Source organism: Callorhinus ursinus, unplaced genomic scaffold, assembly GCF_003265705.2.
Source record: "Callorhinus ursinus isolate GAN/ISIS: 27379988/994484 unplaced genomic scaffold, GSC_fseal_2.0 scaffold82, whole genome shotgun sequence".
Taxonomy (NCBI): Eukaryota; Metazoa; Chordata; class Mammalia; order Carnivora; family Otariidae; genus Callorhinus; species Callorhinus ursinus.
Window position 1 is genome coordinate 1,183,395 of NW_027397144.1, and position 22,241 is coordinate 1,205,635.

The 22,241-nt window shown below is 53.5% G+C and overlaps 3 protein-coding genes and 1 long non-coding RNA gene across 7 annotated transcripts in view; 2 read left to right on the forward strand and 2 right to left on the reverse strand.

The window, feature by feature from the left end:
* Positions 1 to 492, forward strand: part of DNM2 (dynamin 2) — an 85,722-nt gene extending 85,230 nt beyond the window's left edge. For both annotated transcript variants that reach the window (XM_025863337.2, XM_073887686.1), the window contains exon 21: positions 102 to 492. In XM_025863337.2, coding sequence (XP_025719122.1) covers positions 102 to 141 — 40 coding nt within the window. In that variant the 3' untranslated portion in view covers positions 142 to 492. The remainder of the gene's footprint in view (positions 1 to 101) is intronic.
* On the reverse strand, positions 237 to 3,607 carry TMED1 (transmembrane p24 trafficking protein 1). 2 transcript variants are annotated; one of them, XM_025863341.2, is made up of 4 exons: positions 3,041 to 3,607; positions 2,241 to 2,338; positions 1,915 to 2,098; positions 237 to 1,296 (listed from the first exon to the last, which is right to left on the reverse strand). In XM_025863341.2, exons 1-4 carry the CDS (start codon positions 3,221 to 3,223, stop codon positions 1,078 to 1,080), a joined length of 684 nt encoding a protein of 227 aa, XP_025719126.1. In that variant the 5' UTR covers positions 3,224 to 3,607; the 3' UTR covers positions 237 to 1,077. The 2 variants fall into 2 exon arrangements, with proteins under 2 accessions (XP_025719126.1, XP_073743788.1); XM_073887687.1 differs by lacking the exon at positions 3,041 to 3,607 and adding an exon at positions 2,452 to 2,780.
* A 4,035-nt stretch (positions 3,608 to 7,642) lies between these two features.
* On the reverse strand, positions 7,643 to 17,420 carry LOC141371631 (uncharacterized). Its single transcript, XR_012376719.1, has 4 exons — positions 17,287 to 17,420; positions 14,799 to 14,897; positions 9,817 to 9,920; positions 7,643 to 8,197 (listed from the first exon to the last, which is right to left on the reverse strand). It is a non-coding gene; the product is annotated as an uncharacterized lncRNA (long non-coding RNA).
* Positions 8,985 to 20,850, forward strand: CUNH19orf38 (chromosome unknown C19orf38 homolog). 2 transcript variants are annotated; one of them, XM_025863345.2, is made up of 7 exons: positions 8,985 to 9,118; positions 10,208 to 10,516; positions 12,558 to 12,650; positions 13,453 to 13,480; positions 14,241 to 14,284; positions 15,741 to 15,778; positions 20,233 to 20,850. In XM_025863345.2, exons 1-7 carry the CDS (start codon positions 9,088 to 9,090, stop codon positions 20,380 to 20,382), a joined length of 693 nt encoding a protein of 230 aa, XP_025719130.1. In that variant the 5' UTR covers positions 8,985 to 9,087; the 3' UTR covers positions 20,383 to 20,850. The 2 variants fall into 2 exon arrangements, with proteins under 2 accessions (XP_025719130.1, XP_025719131.1); XM_025863346.2 differs by lacking the exon at positions 12,558 to 12,650.
* The last annotated feature ends 1,391 nt before the right edge of the window (positions 20,851 to 22,241 follow it).

Below are 22,241 nucleotides of genomic sequence, written 5' to 3' on the forward strand. Positions count from 1 at the left end.
CCTACCACTGCAATCGTAAGGACTCCGCCCAGGTCCAAGGCCTTCTGGCCCAGCCCGGGTCACAGTTAAACTTTGCTTTCTGATTTTTCTCTTGTGCCCAGGCGACCACCTCCATCGGCTCCCGCCCGGCCTTTCTTCTGAGCTTCGTGGGAGACCCCTCCCGCCTGCCTGGTTTGCCCCCCTTGGGGGCAGGTCTGTCCCGGCTGGTGTCCCTGAGCCCCAGTCACCAGGCTCTGTGATTTTCTGACCATAATTTATTGACTCCAGTGCCCAGGCCAGACCGCCCTTTGTTCCGTGAGGCTCCTGCGCAAGCTTTGGCTGGGCCACCCCTCAGCCCTGCCCGGGGCCTTTGCAGAGAGCAGGAGGGGCGGGTGGTCATGCAGGCCCCCCCACTCCTAGAGTTCTGTTACCAGACCTCACACAGAGCCCACCCCGCGCTGGGCTGAGGGGCTGGGCTCCTTCCTCTCAATAAAGTGACTGTCCTGGCAAGAACACCGCAACCGTGTCTCCTTCCCAGCCCCTGGCATAAGCAGGCGCCCCCCCGCCAAGCCTGGAAGCCGCCCCCAGCAGCAGCAACAGGCCTCTGGTGGGGCAACAGGGAGACAAAGGAAGGCGTGGGGTCCCACAAGCAGCAAGACCCCTCCCACCGTACCCTGGCTCAAAAGGCCAGGAGGGAAGGGAAGGGAGAGTTTGCTTCCTGGGCCCCATCCTACACCAAGCAGTGCCCGTGCAGGCTGGGACTCGGGCTAAGGCACACACATTTACCGGAGGGGACACGGCAAGGGGCCAGAATATCCAGGGGTCACATTCAAATGCTGCAGTGCCCTCCCCGTCCATGCACAATTTCCAGGAAAGCAGGTGCAGCCACTGAGCTGTCCCTCCAGGAGGGCCCAGGCCTGTCAGCCAAGCCAACAAGGGTTTCCAGCCTGGCTCCTGGCAGGGAGGAGACACACAACCTCAGGGCCATGGCTGCGTGTCCTCCCCTCCCATAGGAAGCTAAGTTTGGGGAAAGGACCAGCAGCGGACCACACACATGTGCCCTGCTGCCCCTCCTTTCCCTTGTTCTTCCTTCTGGGGCTACGTGGGCACAGGGCGCTTGTCCTGGAAGAAGCGCTTGAGCGTGCAGACCTGGAGCACGGCCACCAGCAACAGCACTGCCACGTTCACCGCGGACCAGAAGTTGACCCGCTCCAGGTTGCCCTCCTGCAGGTTGCGGTCACGTGCCTCAAAGGCCCGCAGGAGCGTCAGCATCTGGATGCTACGTTCCAGCCGGGTCTTCATGGTCTCGATGGACTCCTGTGGAGCAGAGAGAGGGGCAGGGTCAGGCCTCCGCCCTTGGGGGAGCAGGGACCAATAAAACGGGGGATGGGGTGAGCCTGTTTTGGGAGGAGAGAGCTGAGAGGAGACTCTGTGGCCAGGCTGCCTGAGTCTGAATCCTCTCTCTGTGCCGACTGGCTGGGTGACTTTCAGCAAGTTAATTAACCTCTCTGGGCCTGTTTCCTCCGAACTGAGGTGAGACCTGAATGCCTAAATAAATATAAAGAATGTACTTACTAGTGGCTAACAGCACAGCTGCTGAAGCCAGACTGCCTGGGTTCAAATATTGGATCTGCCAGTTGCTATGTGGCCTTAGGAAAGTTACTTAGCCATCCTGTGGCTCAGTTTAAATGGGGCATTGGGAACACATTCCCTACCTCATACGGAGATTTCATTAGTTACTTAAGCCCTTGAAATTCCTATACCTAGAAATGCGCTATTATTTTAATTGAGTAGCTACTATTCTAATTAAGGTGGGGGCGCCAGGGGGGCTGGGTCAGGCTGATGCCGACCCCGGCCAAGGTGGAAGAATAGGGGAGCACTGTTGCCCAAAGCCAGAGATCTGCGACAAGTGGCCCTGGCTCAGCCTGGGTGCACCTTGATGTCCTCCATCTTGACATCCAGCATCTCCTCAGGCTCCACAGCCTCTGCCCAGCCCTCGACCTCCTCGTCATCCTGCAGGCTGTCAAAAATGAGTTCGAAGAACACCAGCTTCTCAGAAATTGTGCTGAAGGAGTTGTCAAAGCACAGCTTGTAGTCCCCAGCTTCCGTGGGCTCCACCCTGGGAGAAAGACACACAGACACACATGACCCAGAGCGGCCCTCCAGCCGGACTTTGAGAGGCAGGGAAGGTGGTAACCTGAGGCCAGTGGGGAGGGGCAGGGCTGAAACTAAACCCAGGCAGACAGTGGGACTTAACTCACGTGTGCACCCCATCTGCCTTGCGGGACTCGCTGATGAGCAGCACGCCCTGAGGGCTCTCCAGCGTGAAATCCACGTCCAGCCCAGCACCTCCGATCACCTGGGGGGACAGGTAAGAGGGTGGAGGGCTAGCGGTAGGCCAAGGGCACCTGCCAGGGAAAGCCAAGGCTGGACCAACCCGCCCAGACCCATCCAGGGCCACCAGGGGCCTACCTGAGCGCTGACACCTACACCTGGAACCTGGTCCTGCCCCACCCGTCCCTCTGACCGCGCCCCTTGCCTTGGCTCAGTCTTCATTGATAGGACAGCTTTGGTTTTGGCTCTTTCATCTGGTCACGCCCCCGTCGTAAGTCCTTGATGACGTTTACCTGGCCATACCCCAAGTGAAGCGACAGGGCTCTTGCTTTCCTTAACCCAACCCCCGAGACATCCTCATGTTGACCACACCCTTTTAGTGGTGCATCTTGGTCATGCCCACCAACCCCGCCAGTCAGTGGACCCAACTTTTGGCCACGCCCACTCGTGAGGTTCCTGCCCTGTGAGGGGCGCTCTCTTATAACCGATGGCCCCGCCCCCCCGGCGGTCTCACTCTAACCCCGCCTCCTGCCATTATTCCCGCCCCCTCCGCTCCCACGCACCTTCTCCAGCAGCCCCGGCTCGCTCTTCCTAGCTCCGCCCCCGCGCTCTTACGCACTGGCTCCTCCCCCTCCCTCTTTAATCCGTGCCTCGCTTCAGCGGCTTGGCCACGCCCCCTCGCCCTGGCTCCCGTCGCTCGTGTGCTCCCCGGCTCGGGACCCTCTACCTGGTACTCGGTCTCGAGGCTTGCGTTGGCCGGCGCAGACTGGTAGAAACACTGCTTCCTCCCCGCAGGCAGCAGGAACGTGAACTCGCCGTCCTGGATCGGTGGGGGCCCTGCCCCCCCAACCCCCACCGGCGGCAGTAGTAGCCATAGTGCCAAGGCCAGGGCCGCTCCGGCCGCCATCATCCGGGTCACCCTCCGGTCTGCTAAGAGGTCGCGGTTCCTTTAAGAGCTGGCCCTGCCCCCTCTGCTACTCGGCGGAGCTCATTGGCAGCCGCTCCTGCTGGTGGTGTGAAGCGAACGGAGAGAGAAAGTGAAGGGCCCCCTGAGAGCTTAGCTGCCCGAATGAATGCCTTCTGTGCCTTAAAACACTCAACCTTCTGGAGCCTTTTTCCTGAATAGCCTCTAGCTCTAGTCACCGTCAAAAGATGGTGAGGGAAAATGGCAAAAATAGGTACTATGATGGCGCATGTTTCTCAGGCAAAAGTTAAGACAACTAAATTGGAGGCGGGCCGGGACCTTCTGAGGCACCTCCCTGCGGTTTTCCGAGAGTACGCTGCGCGCAACGGCCGGGGAGCGGTTTCGTCTGGGTGGAGTGCGCCTAAGCTAGAGGCTGGACGCGTACGCGACCCGTAGGGTTCGCTTGTAAAGTGATTCAGCTGGGGCGAGAAGGAGACCCTTTCGTAGTGATGTGGGGCCTTCGTGTTCCTTGTGCGTGGCTCCAGGTTCGCCGCCTGACCCTTTATTCCCTTTGCTCCTTAGAGCCCTCACTTTGTCAGTTGTAGTTGGGGGGGGGGGAGATGGAACGACCGCCCCATAGGGCGGCTGTGGGAATCGAGACGAAGCCTTGCCCATGGCGCTCCGTTTCCTTGCGTAGAGTCCGTAAAGGGGCATAGCCCACCCTGCACCCCAAAGTTCTCAAACTCGGGGAGCCAGCAGGTAAACAGTAATTCATGTGACCCGGGGCAGGAAAAATGACAGCCAGGTGCTTAAGAGTCAGGAGAGCGTGGGCCTGGGAGCCACGAAGCCTACCTAGTTCAAGCCACCCACCCCGACCCTACCCCCGACCCTTGGCTTGAAATCGTCCCACCGGGCCTCAGTGTCCTCATCCGTAGGATGGGGTGATGCTTGTCCTACCTCATTGGGCTGTTGTGAAGGTTGAGATAATGCTTGTTCAGCGCTTGGCACATTATAGGCCCTCAGTATATATTATCTGCTATTTTCCAGGCTGATCGCCCACCACTAGGCAGCCCACCCTGTAACCTCTTCTCCCTCAGTCTGGCTTAGAGTATTTGGAGGCGACCACCCTCTGGGAAGCTGGCAGATAACCAAAGAAGTCACTGGAGAAATGGACTCTACTTGGTGATTCTGTCTAAACATAAGAAAAAATGTTATAGAGGGAAATTTTGAGTCTGTAAAGATAGGCCCTGGAATGGTTGGCAGTTGGTGACACTCTCTCTTCGAATACAGCTGGTGGCTGTCAGCTCTTTCCTGCTTTTGGAGAACTTGAGGAAGTCACACCACCTTGTTATGTCAAAGTTTATGTGCAGTCACTGTTAGTGTTCCTTTTCACTCCCAAAGTTTTCTGTCATTCACACTCGCTGCTTGGACATTTTGAAGGGTGGAGAGTGGGGGATCTTTTATTTATTTTTAATTTATTTTAAAAAAGAAACATATATTTTGGGGCGCCTGGGTGGCTCAGTCGTTAAGCGACTGCCTTCGGCTCAGATCACGATCCCAGTGTCCTGGGATCGAGCCCCGCATCGGGCTCCCTGCTCCGCGGGAAGCCTGCTTCTCCCTCTGCCACTGCCCCTGCTTGTGTTCCCTCTCTCGCTGTCTCTCTCTCTCTCTGTCAAAAAATAAAAATCTTTAAAAATATATATATATTTTTTAAAGATTTTATTTATTTATTTTAGAGAGAGCCTGCGAGAGCGGGGGTGGGGGAAGTTGCATTTCTCTGCTATTCCTGAATAAGCTCATTTTTGCTGGTAAAATCACTGGTTAATGCTGTCCTCGATTATGATATTTTGCCCCAGGTGGCTGTGGGTTTTTCCCTTTGCCTTAGTGTTTTCCAGGAATGCATTCTGAGTTCAACAGACAGGCACCTTGAGTCACTCCCACGGGTAGCCCCCAGACATGTTAGAACAGACAAATGCCATGCTGCCAACCTCAGCAACCGGGTACGGGAGCCCATACTGGGGACACAGGCTGCTGTCTTCAAGACCTCCACCACGCTGGGAAGGAGATGAGGAAAGGGTGGGGAAAACACCACAGAGCTTTCCTGCCATGTTCGAGTTCCCTTTTCGTTTTGATTCGGTGTTCACTTGGTTGGCAGAAACCTTTGCCTGTTTTCCAGAGTTCGGATAAACTTGATTCTGTGTTTGCTCAGTTTGTCAAAGTTTCTGTTTCTTGTTTCCTTCCATTAAACAAAAGCTATCCCCTGTCCAAGTGTTCAACGAACACTTACTGAGCGTCTGACACTGTGAATAGAATAGACTCTATGTCCTCATGGAGCTGCCATCCCAATGGAGGAGGCAGATCATACACAAGCAAGTTCAGCACTAAGATGATTTCAGGGACTTATGGGTACCACAGAGTAAATGTTAGGTGGTAGGTGGATGGCTCGGTTCACCTGGGTGGAGTCAGGGAAGGCTTCCCTGAGGAGGCGGCATTGAATCTCAGACTAGAAGTAGAAGGGAGAGGAGGCAAGCCAGAACCACGCTCTGGGGTCAGAAGGCGCTCCGAGGGCTCCAGGGGCAGAAAGGAAGTGGAGCGGAGGGAGGGGAGTAGCCAGAGAAGAGACGGAGCAGTTACAAAGGCCACATCCTGTAGTGTCCATCTTTCCTTTGTATCGTTGGCCTACAGTGGGCCTGGGGTTCTTACAACCACGGGGAGCTTACTGACTAGCTTCTTGAGGCCAGGAATCCCCTGCAATTACAACCAAAAGATTCTGAGAGTGTGTGCTGGGCAGTCTTTGCGTGCCCTACCAGAGCTCTTGTCCACCCTTTCCTGCACTGCTCTGTGCCCCTGGAGGCTGATCGCTACACAGTGGGTCAACTTAGCTGCCTTTGCCTCTCACATCCAGTTGGGTTTGGCCCCGGTAGGGAGATCTGAGGGCTGGAGGGGAGGAGGGTGTAGGTATATACACTCTGGCTCCCACCCTGTTGGTCTGCATGTCTCTACCAAAGCCTGCAACTTCAGTTCTCCACAAATTCCACAACACCCTCCCTAGCAACTTTAGGCCCGGGCTGGTAATAGCTTCCTGACCCCAGGGAGTCACCATCCCTTGCTGATTTCCCTTCACCCTGCCCACGACTCCTAGCTGTACCTCTTCTGGGCACAATCTGTATGATGGCGGGCTGATACAGGTAAGTGTGTCTGTTTTTCTGAATTCAAAATTCCAGGTTATAGATTCCTGCACCAGGTTAAATGCTGCCAGGATGAAGTCCTCACATTCATCCAAGGTCTTTCACGCATATTATTATGTCTACCTAGAATGTCCTTTCCTTTGTTTCCTTCTCAGGCTTTTGGAGTCAGATAACTCCTTCTCCCAGAAGCCCTCCCTGAACCTGCAGAAGAAGCTAGGTTAAGAGCTCCCCTTGGTGACTGCCTCCATTAGAGCACTTCACCAACTGGACTCATTGTCTGCTTGTCTGACTCTCTAACCAAACTCTGAGCATCCTGAGGGCAGGAGTTTTTTTATTCCTCATGGTGTCCCTGGCACTCAGCACAGTTCCGAGCCCTTTGGGGAACTCAGTAAGCAGTTGGTGGAATAAATAAGCCAGGAATCTCTCTTAACTCTATCTTACACACCCAGGAGAGAGCAACAAAAATAGACAATATATTTTTGGCTCTCAGGTTAGACAATCAAGAAATAGTTGTGGTTCACTGTGTGCCAACCACTGGGGTAGGCACTGGGAAACTACAGGTGACACCACAGACTCACCCCTGCACCCTGGAAGGAAGAGCGCTGGATGATTTTGATAAATTCAAACATGTTCTGTAAACTGCCATGACCTAATTTAATGGATATTTACAGAATATTATATCAAGCAACTGCAGAGTGTACTTTCATTTCAAGTGCACCCAGAATGTGGATCAAGATATGCTGGGCCATTGGGTGCCTGGGTGGCTCAGTTGGTTGGGCGACTGCCTTCGGCTCAGGTCATGATCCTGGAGTCCCGGTATCGAGTCCCGCATCGGGCTCCCTGCTCAGCGGGGAGTCTGCTCCTCCCTTTGACCCTACCCCGTCTTGTGCTCTCTCTCTCACTCTCAAATAAATAAAAAATAAAATCTTAAAAAAAAAAAAAAAGATGTGCTGGGCCATTAAACAAAGTATCAATAAATCTCAAGGGATTGAAATTATATGGAGTGCATTCTCTGGCCACAAAGGAATTAAATAAAAAATCACTAACAGTAAGCTATCAAAAAATCCCAAACGTTTGGAAATTGACACATTTCTAAATAATGTATGAGTCATAGAAAAAATTCACAAGGGAAATAAAATATTTCTAACTTAGGCACAATATGTCAGCATGTGTGAGATGCAGTTAAAGCAGTACTTAGAGGGAAATAGATAGCTTTAAATGCTTATATTTGGAGATAAATTTTAAAATCAATGATCTAAGCTTCTATCTTGAGAAGCTAAGAAAAGAAGAGCCAGTGAAACATAAGGTAAATAGAAGAAAGAAAAAGATAAGACAAAAAACAATGAAATCAAAAATAGAAATAGCAAAGCCAAAAGCTTGTACTTTGAAAAGGTTAAGAAAACTGATTAACCCCTAGCAAGACTATTCAAGAAAAGAGAGAAAGAACACATTACCATTGAAAGAGGGGACATCACCACAGACCCTACAGACATTAAAAGGATCTTAAGGGAATATGAAGAGTTCTATACTGATAAGTTCTACAACTTAGATGAAAAAGACAAATTCTTTGAAAATATAAGCATGCCAATTTCAATAAAAGGAAATTACAAGGCACTGTAGTATAATTCAGCAAGGGAATTTTTCTAAGTCCAGAGGGATCTGGAAGGATTTCCCAGAAGTGATATTTTAAGCTGACACCTGAAAGAGAAGTGGAATCTTACCAGGTTAATAGAATTGTGTCCCAGGCAGCAGAGACAGCATGTGCAAAGGTCCTGACGTTGGAATGAACCTCCTGTATCCAAATAAAAAAAGTCCACCGTAATGGCCCTTTTTCGTTGTTTAGTGACCACACACCTACATCGTTCCCTGGGGTAAACCTCCAGGGGGACCTGCTTGACTTGAACAGAAATGCTGAGACCAAAGCAAACTTACTGGTAAGAGAGACCTTTGGAAGTTTCTGGGCTGTAAACGGGAGGCAATTTATTCTGTCAACTGTATCATTCCCTCAGTTTTGGAGCTAGTGTTCCCTTTTACCTGGATAGTGACACTCCTGTGGCCTCACCCTAGGAGCACTCACACCTCTCCAGCATTGCACTTCGTATGTGTCATGAGTTCTATGGATCTAATACCTACAACTCTTAGCCCCATTCTACAGAGCAGCAAGCTGAGGCTTCAAAGATGGACTATGTTTTGCCTGAGGTGAGAGAGGCCAAGCACTAACCTCTGTGCTCTATCAACGTCTGCCCGACATATGTCTCAACTTTTGGAACTGGTTGGACTGAGAGGTTTGCATCTTGGGCATGGTTTTCCCAAACAGCCCACAGTCCCTTCCTCATGCCAGCCAGAAATTCTCTTCATAGGGAGAAAACACACACACACACACATGCACGCACCCCAGACCATCTTAGCCAACGTATCCCTCCTCCCATCTCTGCAGAACTGTGGCCACCAAGGTGTAGTGAGATGCCAGGATCTGATGTGCATCTGTGGAAGGGGTGGGGAGAGGAGAGAGTCCCTTTTGGCAGCTGAGAGTGTGTGTGCAACTTCCTGCCAGTGAGGAAACATTCGTTCAAATCAGCCCTGGTTCTCCTTTCCCTGCTCTGGCCTCACAGGAGGAGTTGGCCGTGAGCTGTGGGCCGCGCTGGCCCCCGCCAGATTTCCTGGCCAAACTGAGGAGGAGAGATGCCCTGGACCGTCCTGCTCTTTGCAGCCGGTGAGCCTAATGTTCCCCCTGCACCAGCCCCACCCCGCCCACCTGGCCTCTGCTCTGGGGGCAGAAAGCAGCACAGGGTTGCCTTCCCCAGGCGCTGGAGAAGGCTGAACGCGGACAGATTTGCCCCAGAGCTTTGGAAATGCCCCAGGAGCGTGGCTTTCTCTTAGTGAGCTCCTCATCACCCGCACATCAAGGATATCAGAAATCCCACCCGCTGCAGTCAGCGGTGCCCACGCCCCATGACTCAGCCCTGCTTGGCTTCCACAGGCTGTTACCTCCGGGGCTGGGGCAACAGGAGGAGCTGCTGGGGGGCAGGGGGGAAGCCGGGCAAAGGTCTAGAGGTCAGACAAGGAAAGGCTTGTGTAGACCTCACCTGAGCTAGACACTCTGCTCAGGAGCCTGGGGGCAGCTGGGGAGACACTGGTACCTCCTATAGGAAACTGTTCCCCCCAAATCCCAATTCCTGACAGCCCGGGAAACAAGAGCACCCCTTTGCTCTCTGCCTCTCCTGCTCTTTCCCTGGCTCATCCCTTCCAAGCCACCCTGGCCGTCTTGATGCCCCCACACCGCTTCCATCCTCCCAGCATCTGCCCGCGTGCTCTTCCCTCTGCCTGGAATGCTCTCCCCTAGCTGCTCCTGTGTCGCCTCTTCAGGGAAGCCCTCCATGTCCTCCCCAGCCGGCGCAGGCTTCCCATTACCCTGTCTGATGGGCTGCACCGTGCTTCTTGTCTCCTTGAGAACGTCAGCCCCCTGAGGCAGGCATGTCGATCCGTCCATCTCGTTCACATTCTGTCCCCAGCACCTAAAACAGGGCCTGGCATCAGGTGAGTGCTGTTGACTGAGTAGTAAGGGTATAATTGCATTGCTATGTAATAACCACTACAATCACAATAAAATGACTCAAACACAATGACTCCCAACCAGGTGCCTAGTACCCGAACCCCGGAACATAGCAATGGGGTAGGGTCGGCTACCTACTTGTAAATAAAGACCAAGGCCCAGGGGGTTCAGCCACTTGCCCAAGGCCACAGAGTCAGTAAACGCCTCTGCTCTAACCACTCAGCCTACCTCCCTTTTCCTGCATTGCAGGCTCCTTCGCAATCCCAGCGCCATCCATCCTGCTGGTGCCCCCACACCCCAGCAGCCAAGAAGACCCCATCCACATTGCCTGCGTAGCCCCTGGGGGCTTCCCAGGGGCAAATTTCACACTGTACCGTGGTGGGCAGGTGGTCCAGCTCCTGCAGGCGCCCGCGGACCAGCTTGGGGTCACCTTCAACCTGAGTGGCGGTGGCAGGGAAGCTCCAGGGGGCACATTTTGCTGCCGGTATGGTGTGCTAGGTGAGCACTGGCAGCTGCAGCTGTCGGACTTCAGCGAGCCCATGCATGTCTCCTTCCCAGGTAAGACCCACCCACCGGCCCTCGCGGCCCACGGCTCCATTGGCTCACCTCCGAGCCTTTGTTCATGCTGTTCCCTCTGCTTGGAAGCCTTTGTGGGACGAACCAGGCCTCCACCTGGCCAGGGCTCACCCACCTTTCCTCGCTGAACTCTCACAGTCATCCCATGCGACTGGTTCAGCGATGCCCCCCATTTTGCAGATAAGGAAACTGAGGCACAAGAGATGAGGGTACTTGGCCAAGTCACACGGCTAGCAGGGCAGCAGAGCTGGGATTCCACCGGCTCCAGTGTCTAGGCGTGAACCCTCCACACTCGTTGCACCCCCCTCCCCGGCCATGTAACATTTGTGAGCACCTCCTATGCACCAGGCACTGTTCTTGGCCCTGCCGTTTCAGCAGTGAGTGAAACAAAGTCCCCACCCTCCCCCAGCTGACATTCTGAGGGGATGCAGACAGCCGAGAAGCAGGGAGTCCAAAAAATATTCAGTGTAGCCCGCAGGGGACAAATAAAGTGGCAGGGATGAAGTACCACCTGGTGAAGGGTGTCGTTTTAAATACAGAGGAGAGTGGCCCGGGAAAGCCTCTCTGAGGGAGCGACATTTGAGCAAAGACCTGAACGATGAGGAGGCAGCCATGTGGGTATCTGCGGCGAGAGGGTCCCAGGCAGAGGGAGCTGGCTCTGCAAAGGCCCCGAGGCTGGCATGTGTCTGGTGTGTTTGAGGAACACCGGGGCGCTCTGTAGGGCTGAAGCATAGTGGGCAAGGAGAAAAGTTGGGGGAGAAAAAGGCACAGAGGTGGCAAGGAGGACCGTGTAGGGCCTTTGGCTGCATCAAGGACTTTGGCTCTTCGTCGAAGTCAGACAGAAAGCCTGGAAGGCTGATATTTTCTTGTGGTCTTTTCAGGACAGAAGGCTGGGTGTGGGCTCCAGGATCAAAGAGCAGTCTCCAGGTAGAGCCTCTGCATCACCGCCCATCAGAACTTTCCAACTGCAAAGAAAACTTTGTTGCCAGCAAAGGCCCCACTTAAAGAGAACTTTGTTGCTGGCAGAAGCCCCGGTGCCTCAGGTGCCTTGAGGCGACAGAACAGTCTGTGTCTTTGAGCTCCACTGTCAAAGGCCCCCTTCTCTCACCTTGGGCCTGTGGTCTCAGCGTGGGGAGGGGACAACAGCCCTCCTGCCCCAGATGAATGAATGAACAAGGGCTAACAGTGTGAGAATATCAACTATGTGTCTGTTCCTTCCCCTTCCTGGCTTAGCTCCTGATCTCCATGGGGATCAGGTCATCTCCTCCTGTCTCCCCTGAGAGATCCCCTCTCTCCAGGGAGGGGCAGCCAAATTCCTTGCAGAGAAGTGAACTCTGAAGCTGGAGCTTCATGCTTTTGTGGCTGACTTCTGCATGGGTTTCAGGGTCTACCATGGGGCTGGGGGTGGATGTCATCTGACCCCCTGGTACGAGGCTGAAGCCAGCAGGACTCTCAGGCTGCAAGTAACTGGAAACTTACTCAAACTGGCTTCAGCAACAAAAGAGAATGTGTTGGTTTGCCAAACTGAAGTCAGTTTGCAGGGCTGACTTCAGGCATGGCTGGATCCAGGTGCTCAAAGATGTCAGGAATCATTTGCCCTCTCTCGGCTCTGCTTTCTTGTGTCTTATTCTCAGGCAGGACCTCCTCTTCATGGTGTCAAAATTGTGCCTAGCAGCTCCAGATATATATCCTACCAGCTTTGTAATGCTGGTCAGAGGAGTAATTCTCTCTTCCCAGTAGTCTAGCCAAGTCTTAGAATTAGCTCTCATTAGCTCAGCTTTGGCCCCATGCCCATCCCTGAACCAATCACCATGACTTGGGGGGGTGAGGAATATGGTAATTGACCGGTCACGAGGTTTGCCAGATCCCCAGGGTCCAGCTACACCCAGGTCAAATGGTTGGGCAGTATCCGGGGGAGGGCTGGCTCCCCAAAGGTAATCTGGAGGAATGAGAGCTGTCCCACCTTCACCCTGCACCCCACAACTCCATAACCTGCCCCCCTCTTTTTCTCATGTTCCTCTAGTGCCCACTTGGATACTGGCACTCTCCTTGAGCCTGGCCGGAGCCCTCCTTCTCCTTGCTGGGCTGGTGGTCGTTGCCGTGGTGGTCAGGAAAGGTAACAGAAGGCAGAGACACGCATAGCCCAGAGGCTGCCAGTGTGCAACCGCTGGGACGTGTAAATGAACCCCCAACCACACCCATTTTTTAGGAGCACAGAGGCACACAGCTGAGGAGGTCTTACTCCAAGACTTAGCCGTAAAGAATCTTCCAGAAGTGCAATGTTGGTGGTGGGGCAGGGGAAGTAGATATATATTTTTTTAAGTTATAAAATACATATAACACAAAGCTTCACACTTTAACCCTTAAATTTTAAGTGTCCAGTTTGGCAGCATTGAGTACATTCAATGGTATGCAACCATCACCACCATCCATCTCCAGAACTTTGTCATCTGCCCCAGCTGAAACTCTGTCCCCTTTAAACACTAACTCTCCATTCCTCCTCCCCCAGCTCCTGTCAATCACTGAAAATGACAATAAAAAACAAAACAAAACAATATTGGGGGGGGCACCTGGCTGACTCAGTCCGTAGAGCATGCAGCTCTTGATCTCGGGGTTGTGAGTTTGAGTCCCACGTTGGGTGTGGAGATTACTTAAAAATAAAATCTTGAAAAAAAAACATTTTCTTTACATGCTGGTTTGAAGCTTTTACCAATACACGTTACTCATGTAATTGGGGGGTGGGGAGGATTTCGCAGTAGCCCTCTTGTTGAGTGGCACATTTGCCAGAGGAGAAGGCAAGGTTGGGTCAACAAATGTATGAGGGAGCCTTTGGAGTCTTTGTTTTGTCTTGTTTTTGCAACTAGGATGCAACCATGACCAAGATCTAATAAATGCTTATTTATTTTTTTTGTTCCCAGTTAAAGTAAAAAATTTGCAGAAGAAAAGGTGAGACCGTTTCTGGAGATCCTCAGAGGGCGGTTTGGGGGAAAGAAATACCAAATGGTTGGGGGGTGTGGGGCAGAAGTTCCTGATGGGTGTTAAGGACTCTGAGACCTGGCCTGGTTCTGGGGACAGAAGGGCACTTCCGGTGCTGGGTGGGGGGTTTCCACTCCAAACAGCGCCCTCTGGTTGGGAGGGCTGCTTAAGAGGAACAGGTGCCATTTATAAAGCACCTAGGGTATGGGGAGCACTGTGCTAGGAGACTGCAGCTGGAGTCCACAGCAGCTCACAGCTGCTGTGGAAGCTGGCATCATAAGTAGCCCCATTTTATAGACAAGGAGACTGAGGCTCAACTTAGTCACACAGGGAGCAAGTGGCCGAGTCGTCCTCACATCCCTTAATCAATGACTGCCCAAAATGGTTGTAATACTCTAGAAAGCCACAGTTGGGAGAGGTGAGTGGCACCCTCTGGGGCGGTGCAGTGCCCAATTTGTAGCCTGTAGGCAGTGGCCCCAGCCTCAGCTTCTCCCCTCTGAGAGGAGTGGATACCCCGCTGCCTGGTGGCATAGAGCTAGCCTTAGCCCTAGGGATCGAATCCCGACTTCACCTGGTGCTGGGGCTCCTGCAAGAGAATTTCCATCTGCGGGGACTCAGGGAGGATGCAAAGGCAGGTGGGGAGTGAAGGCCAAGTCTGGAGCCAGGGCTTCCCAGAACAATCCTCCCGCCTGAGAGCAGCAAGTCATCACTCTCCCAAATCCCTTTGTAGAGAGCGAGAATCCTGCTGGGTCCAGATCAACTTCGCCACCACAGGTGGGTATCTTCCTACTCTTATCCCCTGCCAGGGCAGGCTCACCCCCTCAAAACTCTAGCGGGTCTCATTACTTGCTGCTGAACCTCTTCTGAGGCCGCTCTCTCCCCTTAGGGTCAAGAACACACCCTCCCTTCCCCCCAGCGCTAGGTTTCACCTCTCAGCTTCTCCCTTTGCCTCATCCTCCGGCCTTCCGCTCACTCTGACCTCTGCCTACAACATTCTCCCTCTCTCTGGTCTTGGTCTAAAGGCCACCTTCTGGGGCGCCTGGGTGGCTCAGTCGGTTAAGCGACTGCCTTCAGCTCAGGTCATGATCCTGGAGTCCCGGGATCGTCTCAGATAAATAAATAAATAAATAAAATCTTTAAAAAAATAAAAGAAAATAAAGGCCACCTTCTCCAGGAAGCCTTCCCTGACTGCCTAGACAGGGGGTGTGTTTCTACTTACCTGCCTTCAGCACCCTATCATTCTTCTTACCCCTCGGGAGAAAAACACAAGTGTGTATGTAATACTCGCCTCCAGCGCTGGACGCTCAGTCCCATGGGGGACGGACTGCCTGGCATGGGCTCCTTAAATGGAGCCCCCTTTGTGATCCAGAACGTGTCATCCTGAAGGCTTCCACCAAGGGGAGAGGGGCAGTCAGTCTGTGCCGCGGGATGCTCCGGAAGGGGCCCCAAGCAGAGAAATTCCATTCTCTGTACTTCTTCCACTGTTCCACACTTTTTTTTTTTTTTAAGATTATCTATTTATTTGAGAGAGAGAAAGAGAGAGAGCACAAGCAGGGGAAGCAGCAGGTAGAGGGAGAAGCGGACTCCCCACTGAGCCAGGAGCCCCACTCGGACTGGATTCCAGGATGCTAGGATCATGACCTGAGCGGAAGGCAGACGCTTACCCAACTGAGCCACCCAGGCGCTCCCACTGTTCCACACTTTTACTGAGCACCTACTATGTGCTAACATTTGGGGGGTGTCCCTCAATGACCAAGACAGGTGGTCTTTGCCCACAAGCCCATACTGCAGTGGGGGAACAGCCCTTGGCTGGTGGGACCCTGTCTGGAGCGAGGAGGGCGGTCCCGGGAGGAAATGGTGTTTAAGCAGAGACGGACAGGAGCAGAGTAGGGGGGTGAAGAGTAGGCGATTGGGGGAAAGCCTGGGGTGGTGGAAGAGCTGAGAGGTGCTCCCGAAAGTGGGAGTTGAGAGGAGAAACCCGTTTATCAGAGGGCTGCGAGAGGCCCCTGGGGGAGGGCTCTGGGCAGAAAAAGGACATCATTCAATTTACAGCTGGGAATGGTTCACCCTGCGGAATGGGCTGGAAGGGAGGGAAGCATGCTGGGAGATGGGTCCCAAGCCCTTCCTCACGGTTGACTCGAGGCCCGTGGCTCTGGGGGGAGTGCCCCCAGAGGGCAGTGAGCAGGGATTTTATACTGGCGCTTGGCTTTCTTTTCTCTTTCTATTTCAGATATGACCTTTGATAACTCTCTGTTTGCCATCTCCATGGTAAGTCATTGCATTTCTTGGTCCCGATTTTCTGCTGACTGTCCTAACCTCCAGGAGACCACCATCAGGCTGGGCCTACCTGATGTCTCCGAGCTTCGGGGGTGGGGGGGGTGGGGCTGGGAAAAGCCCAGAATCACTGAGCAGGGATTTGTTTGTGAGCTGAGAGTTGGCTCTGGAAATTGTGAGGGGATGGGAGGCAGCCATGTCCAGGCCATTGGGTGGCAATGGGCAGGATCCTCGGGTCGCCTTTGCACTCAGTGGGGCCAACCCTATAGAATGGTGACGGGGACTCAGGGTGACCCCGTGGGGTCACGTGTTTTGTAACAGTCCGATGCAAACTGTAGTCCCCTCCTGGTAAAGAAAAGCCTGTTTTCATATTCAGTTTCAGGGACTTCAGCTTAAATATCCAAGTTCTCCGTTCCTCTTTCAGTGGGGGAGGGTCTCATCACATTCTGCCCCTTTGCAAGAGGTGTTGCTCTCCCAGGTCACACGGTGTTGGGGCTGAGATTCAAACCAGCTCTATGGGACTCCTCTGCACAGCTGCATCTTGGAGTAGATGATGATGATGATGATGATGATGATGATGAATTATTATTATTTTATTAAGTTAGAGATAGATGAACCTTGGAAACCATGGATCAAGGAAATGTTCATCCGGCTCCTCTCCAGAGTAGGGGACAGGTCTGGGGTGCAGGTGGCCCCCCTCGAGGTGGCCTCCGATGCCCCATTTGGACAAGTGGGCACTTTGGGACTGCAGTCAAGGAGCCGGGTGGGGAGTTGGTGGGCCTAGGGCACCATAATGGGGAAGGATTGGGGCTGGTTCAACACACCCTTCCTGGGCATTGGGACAAGAACAGGACAAGGCCTTTAATTCTTCAGAGATTTCTAATTTCTACGGGGGGGTGGGGTAGACAGACGATGCCACATGGGGTAGGAGTGAGAGGGAAGCTCACTTCTCCCTTAGATGGGAGATCCAGGAAGTCTCAGAGATGGCCAACAAGCAGGGGATAGCTATGGAAGATTGCCCCAGGCTCGGGACACGTTCTTGGCACCGTCCAGTATAACAGGAGTGGAGCCAAGTGAAGTGTCGAGGGGAGCCCCGCGGAGACCTTTGATTGTTGCCCCAAGTGTGATGGGAGCCATGCAGGGTTCCAAGCAGGGGAGAGAGGTGACCGATTCAGGTCCTCACCTGCGCCCTCTGGCGGCTGCGGGGAGGACAGACTTAGGGGCGTGGGCCGACCGGAATGTGAGGGTGTATTCCGGGAGTGGGGAGTAGTTACCAGGACAGAGGCGACTACGCTGGTCCAGGCAAGCTAAGCGGTAGGCGGTAAGTGGTTTGGTCCAGCGTGTTGGCAGCGGAGGTGGAAGAAGCGAACAGATGCAGGTCAGATCGATTCAGGGGACAGGAAACACGACACTGATTTTGGGTTGGATGATGAGCGGAAGGAGAGGCAGAGGGAGGCGCGTGGGAGTCCTGGGGAGCAGCAGGCGTGGGGGGACCACCTTACCGGGCGATGCCCAAGGGCAGGTGCATACGCGCATCTGGAGTTCTGGAGAGAGGAGCAGGAAATTTAAACTGTAAACGAATGTGGGAAGGAAGGAGCTTGGCCCCGCCGGCCAGTTCAGCCCTGTGCTGTCTCAGTTCCGGGAACAAATCCTGTGGTGTTAAGAAAAAAACCCCAAATCCGGCCAGCAGGGCAAATTCTAAAACTTTCTGTGAGAAGACGTGCTGCTCAAGGCACTACCCTGGGGATTTTTCCTTTTTCCCTTTTTAAAAAAAAAGGCATTTAAAATGAAACAAGTGGAAACAAAGACAAGGAGAAAAATTTTAAAAGTATCTTAGTCTTTGTGACTATATATGTGTGTGTGTGTGTGTGTGTGTGTGTGTGTGTGTGTGTGTGTGTTTAATTAAAAAAACCTGGGGCACCTGGGTGGCTCAGTCGTTAAGCGTCTGCCTTCAGCTCAGGTCATGATCCCAGGGTCCTGGGATCAAGCCCCACATCGGGCTCCCCACTCGGCGGGAAGCCTGCTTCTCCCTCTCCCACTCCCCGCTGCTGTGTTCCCTCTCTCGCTGTGTCTCTCTCTGTCAATAAATAAGATCTTTAAAAAACAAAAACAAAAACAAAACCTGGCGGGGGGGCACCTGGCCGGCTCAGTGGGTAGAGCATGTGACTCAATCTCAGGGTCGAGAGTTCAAGCCCCATGTTGGTGATGGAGCCTACTTAAAAAAAAAGGTTTTTTTTAAATATGAAATACATCCATATGTCGAAATTATATATCCAGTAAAGAAAGCATTCTTCTGTCACTAACCCCTGTTCACTCACTGGTCTCCTCCTCCACACACACAGATAGCAACCAGCATTAGGAGCTTCTTGGAAATGCAAGCAAAAGTGAAAATAAGGGGTGTATACCTTCACCCTTTCTAACACAAATGATAGTATGCTATGCACACTATCATGCTTCCTTTCCTTCACAGTAAATTCTAATGGGATCTTTTCTAGGTGTTTTTTTTTTCCCCATCATGGTAAAACATCCATAACATAAAATTGACCATTTTAACCATTTTTAAGTGTCCAGTTCAGTGGCATTAAGTACATTCACCTCGTGCAACCATCGCCACCATCCGTCTCCAGAACTTCGTCTTGCAAAAGTGAAACTCTGTCCCCACTGTATACTAACTTCTCATTCTTAACAAACCGCAGCCCCTGGCACCTACCCATGTGCCTTTCTGTCTCTGCGGATTTGTGTATTCTGGACATTTTATGTAGAAATGATGCCATATAATGTTCATCCTTTTGTGTCTGGCTTTTTAAAAAAGTATTTTATTTGAGAGAGAAAGAGCGCGAGAGAGCACAAACAGGGGGGAGGGGCAGAGGGAGAGGGAGAAGCAGGTTCCCCGTTAAGCAGGAAGTCCCACGCAGAGCTCCGTCCCGGATCAGGACCTGAGCTGAAGGCAGATGCTTAACCGACTGAGCCACCCAGGCGCCCCGTGTGCCTGGCTTATTTCATTTAGCATAATGTCTTCAAGGTTTGTTCATGTTGTAGCAGGTGTCAGAATTTTATTCTTGTTGAAGGCTGAATAGTATGCATTGCATTTATATAGCACACTTTATCTGTTCATCCGTCCATTGATGGACACTCAGTTGTTTCCACCTTTTGGATACGATGAATAGTGCTACTATGAACATGGGTGTGCAAAAATCTGTTTTGAGTCCCTGCTTTCAATTCTAGTTTCTTTTTGAAGCATTAGAAGCTGTGCTGTTGGCTGAAATAAAAGTGAAGCAGCTAATCGTTCTCCGGCTTGTATTGTGTTACCCTACTGAGGGTCTGATATTCACTTTCTATTCCTCATGAAGTGGGGTTGACATTTTTTTAATTTTTATTTTTTAGATTTTATTTGAGAGAGTGCCCATGTGTGAGCAGGGGGAGGGGCAGAGGGAGAGGGAGAGAAAATCTCAAGCTGACTCCCTGCTGAGCGGGGAGCTGGACGTGGGGCTGGATTCTAGTCCCTGAGATCGTGATCTTAGCCAAAACCAAACGTCAGGCACAGAACCGATGGAGCCACTCAGGCGCCCCAACATTTTTTGTTTTTTTTTAAGTAGACAAGGACACTGAAGCTAATTATGGGCCTTACTGGGATGGTCCAGCTAGGGAGGTGAAGGACAGGGAACCCCAGCCTGCTCTCACCCACCAAACTTCAGTTTTATCAAGTTCATCTCTTCTTGACTGACCTTTGGGGCAGGAGCGTCCATGGTGGAGGAGAGGGTAGACTTTTTTTTTTTTTAAAGATTTTATTTATTTATTCATGAGAGACAGAGGAGGAGAGAGAGAGAGGGAGAGAGAGAGAGAGAGAAGCAGAGGGAGAAGCAGGCTCCCAAGGAGCAGGGAGCCCGATGTGGGACTCGATCCCAGGACCCTGGGATCATGACCTGAGCCGAAGGCAGACGCTTAACCATCTGAGCCACCCAGGCGCCCGAGGGTAGACTTTTGAGGCAGGTTTTCTGGGAGCCTAGAACAGGGCGACAAGGTGGGGGAGGGGAAGAGATAATGGTGGTAACTTTGTTCACTTAACTATTAATGCTTGCTACATGCCAGACACTTTATCTATTAAATTCCTTTGGGTTTTGTGGCAACTCTAGGAAGGGTATATGAGCATTCTCTCCATTGCGCAAAAGGAAAAAATAAGGCTCAGAGGGGTTAAGTTACTCAGTTGGACGAGGTGGAGCTGAGATTCGAACCCACGCTGTCTGCTTCCCTTCTTTCTCAGCCTACAGAAAGGCAGGAGGACAGAGGGCAGGATCTGGGCCCTGAAGCTGTGGGGTGGTGTGTGGGGGTGAAATGAGACCTGATGGACTGGGGGAGTCTGAGACTCAGAATAGGGAGACCCTAGATCCTGAAACCTCCTGTTCTGAACCTGAAATCACCCTGTTCTCTGTTTTTCTCCATGGACAAAGAAAATGAACCCAGAAGAAGATGCAGCTACTCTGGATGCTTGCTCAGGCACCGCCGAGACACCTGGCAACTCTGGGCCCCGGAAAAGGCCCACTTCCACATCATCCTCACCTGAGCCCCCCGAATTCAGCACTTTCCGGGCCTGCCAGTGAGGCTGAGGATCGGGGGCCCCACTATGTCTGTGCACTCTCCATTCAGCCCCCTCTTGAGGGCCTGAAGTCCCTCCCGCTACTTTGGGGATTCTGGCTGCCGCTTTTTCAGGGAATTGACAGAGGAGATAAAGGGAACTCTTGGCCTTGGGACCTTCCTCACAGAAAGACAGGAGTAAGCAGAGGGGGCACAGACATTGTCCTGGAGGTTGGACAGTAAGCAGGAAGACTCTCTTTGACTTCTCAGCTTCTCAGACCACGTGGGAAGGAGATGTTAGGATCTCTGTGGCCCCCAATTGGGCCATAAGAGTCCTGAGTCCTCCACATACCCCTCCGATGTCCTCCCCTTGCCACATCTGACTTGACCAACCCAACTAGGTTTTTGGAGCATAGGGTACCTGGGGGTATGTTCCTTAAGTCTGCCCTGCTGGCATGCCTAAGTTATTAATTATAACACGTTTTGAGCTCTTCCCAAGGTCTCTATGGAGTGTAATCCTTCAAGCCCAGGATCTCTGGGGTCTAATCACTGGAAGCCTAGGGGGAGGGGAGCAGTTCCCCTCAGGGGCATGCGGTCAAGGTAGTATATGGGGAAGCCCGTGGGGGTACAGGAGGGGGGACAGTGTCACGTGGTGTTTGCTAAAGTCCTTGCATTAGTGAGTATAGTAAGTGGACTGATAGGGGCGTCAGTGAGGAGGTCCAGAGAAGAGTGGGAGCTAGAGAAGGTGGGAAGCCGCCGCAAGCCTTTTTGGACCCTCTAGAAGAGAATGACGCCCTGAAGCAGTGACAGGGGGACTTGGAAGATAGGGGTGTGTAGGGGTGTGTGTGTGTGTGTGCGTGCGTGCGCCCCCCTGTAGAAAGGGGCACTTGACCCTGCTTTGCAGGATTCATTGGCCAGTCATCGCGGGGGGGGGGAAGGGAGGGGCTAAGGGAGGGGCCGAGAGAGAAGGATCCTAGAATTTTTTGTCGGGGAATAGACAGATGGCCAAGGATGGAGGAGGAGGGCCATGGGGGGAGGGGGCGGAGACGATGCGGAAGAGATAAGGAGCGGCTGAGGGCTAGGAGAGGGGGCCTTCCCACGGATTCAAGTCGAGGGCAGAGGCTGAGTCCCTCCTCAAACTGATTTTCCTTTCTGGGGGCTGGGGTGGGGCCACAGGCTGGGGGCGTGTCCCGGGATCTGGCCCCGCCCCTCGCGCAGGCCCTCCCTGAGAGCCCGGCACCTCACAAAGCGACATCCAGTGGGAGGGAGCAGGACCGGTCCAGGGGCGGGGCCTCGTCGTAGCTGGACCCCGCCCCCCGTGCGCCTCCTCACAAAGCCGGGCAGGGCCAAGGGGCGGAGCTCAGCCGCAGAGGAGTGTCGGAGCCTTCGGGCGTCAGACCCGCCTCCACCTTTCCGGGTAGGGGAGCCGCCTCACAAAGCGCGACGGTTTGTGCGGGGCGCGGCCCAGGGCGTGTCCACGAGGCCGAGCGCCGCCCCCTGGGGCGCGCCCCTGTCCCCGCCCTCCCCGCGTCTCGGCTCTGGCACCGGGGTACAAAGCGCGGCCTTTCGAGCAGCGCCGGGCTGGGGGGCGGGGCACAGGTCCAGGGGCGTGTCCGCACGGCCGAGCACCGCCCCCCGGCTCACGCTCCGGCCCCGCCGTTCCTGGGCCGCGGAGCCACCTCACAAAGCCGCGACCGTTCGCACGGGGCGGGGCGGGGAGGCCCCGTCCCCCCGCATCCTCCCTCCCGGTGCCCTAGGCGGCCAGCAGGGTGCGCTGCGCCACGGGGCCGGGCCTCGGCGGCAGTGGCGGCGAGGCGGAGCGTGGCCGGCAGGCGGCGCTGCCCGGCTCGGCCTTGGCCTCGGCCTGCGCGTCGGCAGCGGCGGC